We start from the raw sequence: 2,229 nt of genomic DNA, 5'->3' as shown, positions 1-2,229 counted from the left end.
ATCGCTATGATGATGTTTTGACTTACTAGACCTAATAATGAATAATTTAGAATATAATATTAAAATTAATTATTTTATATAATTAATTTTATATAATTAATTTAATTAATAGGAATATAATTGAAAATATTAATATAATTTACTTTTCTGAATTTTCAGACTTGTCATTTTTATCAGAAAAATCTCCATCTTCTTGTTTAATATCTTTCTCAGTTTTCATTAATCTTTCTTCCGAAAATAATGGCTTCTCTAGTTTCTCAGATTTTTCCATTTTTATTTTATCAGCCTTTTCTGTTTTAGATCTATCCTGTAAATCATCTTCAAAATCGCAAGTTTCATGCTTTAAATTAAGCCTGTCAGCTAATTGTCTAACTTTGTGAAGATTTTGAGGTGAATATGGGCATCCTGATGCAGAATTATGTGTTGCATATTTAGGTCCCTTCACATGACCTATTCCTTTACAACCATATGTTCCACACTCTGGTCTATCATTTAAATTATCCGGAGCTATAAAGAATAACATATATTAATATTATGTTAAAACACAGACTCTAAAAAAGATGTAAAGATACAATATATGTTCAAAATTAAAAATATTAAAAATAACAAAATATAAAAAAATATAAAAAAACAATAAAATATACAAATATACAAATGTGACAAAATTATTTAAAAAATTCTTACTTAATGGTGGTTCCAAAGGATGACCCGTTTTCATACACCAACCCATGGGATGTATGTCAGGTGAATCATCATCAACCCAGTAGGCATGATTTTCTGGCCATCCATCAAATCGTATTTTTAACCTGTATAATATAAATATAATTTTTTACGTTCCAAATTAACAGTCAACTATCAAATAATCAATTAATTTTGATAAAAACAAATATTTATTTACATACATATGATCTTTTACGTCTTCAACTGTTGCTACTCTTATAAGTTGGGGTACACGTTTATCAACTGCTTCTAATTTCATTCCACGTTTAAATCCGCAAGGTGGTCGTTGTTTAAAAGCTCGCGCAGGTGCGACCATAGAACGAGTTTCTCTAAGATATGCGTCCCACGTAAAAGATTTAGGGTCTTTATAATCTAAATCAATAAATTCATATTTTGTATCTATCATTCTTTCTGAAAAAAATTATAAAATAGATATAAAAACAAATATATATTTTCACCTACTATTTGGTGGCGTTAAACTATGACCATTATGATGACACCATCCCACTGGATGAATATATGGAGAACTTGCATCTGCCCAATAATCATATACTTCATCCCAAGAATCAAAATGAACTAATATGCGAGAATCCATTAGGCCTGCTATACTAGCTACGCAAACCAATGATGAATGCTTTCTATCCACTGCTTCCAATTTCATTCCTACACGGAAACCAGTTGGACAGACAGACTATAATAATAAAATATATTGATTAAATTTATAAAAATTTAAAATGTATCCCTTGATTAAAAATTATCGTTCAAAATTAACACTTACACTTTTATTTGAAAATATATTTTTTGGTGCTGCAGTAGCTTTGCAAATTTTTAAATATGCGTTCCAATTAAAATTACTAGCTACATAACCTTTTGGAGGGTCTAATCGATGTCCATTTTTTTCTGACCAACCAATAGGAAAAATATCCATACTGTCTGCATTTACCCAAAAATCATAATTTTCTAAATATCCATCGAAATGTAAACGTATTCGATAACCTGAAAATATCAAATATATAGTTTAAATATGTTAAATTTGTTTTTATATAGCAAATATAAAAAAAAAAAAATTAAAACGAACTTACCTACTACTTCAACAACTGTAAGAACACAATATCGTGATGGATGTTCAGGATCTATTCCTTCTAATTTCATTCCAACTTTAAAATGATTTTTAGTATATGGAAAAGGATCTTTGAATAATTTAACAGGTGCAGCTTTTGCTTTACAATGTTCAAGATATTTAGACCATGAAAATCCGAGTTTTCCTGTCTGCCAAGGATACTACATACAGAAACATATTTATAAACCAGTATATTTTAATAATTATATAAATAAAGTTTGATCATAAATACCTTTGATTCCGTTGTATCTCCTTGACTTTCATCATCTATTCCTGTGATGGTATCTTTTGTATCCTCATCTGTTTCAGACTTTACCTTGTCTTGAACTTTATCTTCAGATTTTTCTTCTATTTCTTTCGACTGCTGTTGTTCTTGAAGTAATCTTTTA

At 28.2% G+C, this 2,229-nt stretch overlaps 1 protein-coding gene across 1 annotated transcript in view; it reads right to left on the bottom strand.

Moving 5' to 3' along the window:
* Positions 1-2,229, bottom strand: part of LOC102677534 (lethal(3)malignant brain tumor-like protein 3) — a 9,203-nt gene that overhangs the window by 1,001 nt on the left and 5,973 nt on the right. The window contains 8 exon segments of the mRNA XM_031512350.1: positions 1-31; positions 144-507; positions 685-806; positions 903-1,092; positions 1,183-1,411; positions 1,499-1,716; positions 1,803-2,001; positions 2,073-2,229. The exon segment at positions 2,073-2,229 is cut by the window's right edge and continues 8 nt beyond it. Of these exon segments, the coding sequence (XP_031368210.1) occupies positions 1-31; positions 144-507; positions 685-806; positions 903-1,092; positions 1,183-1,411; positions 1,499-1,716; positions 1,803-2,001; positions 2,073-2,229 (1,510 nt within the window).

This window comes from Apis dorsata, unplaced genomic scaffold (genome assembly GCF_000469605.1).
Source record: "Apis dorsata unplaced genomic scaffold, Apis dorsata 1.3 scaffold_416, whole genome shotgun sequence".
Classification (NCBI taxonomy): Eukaryota; Metazoa; Arthropoda; class Insecta; order Hymenoptera; family Apidae; genus Apis; species Apis dorsata.
This window is presented reverse-complemented; position numbering and strand designations above follow the sequence as displayed.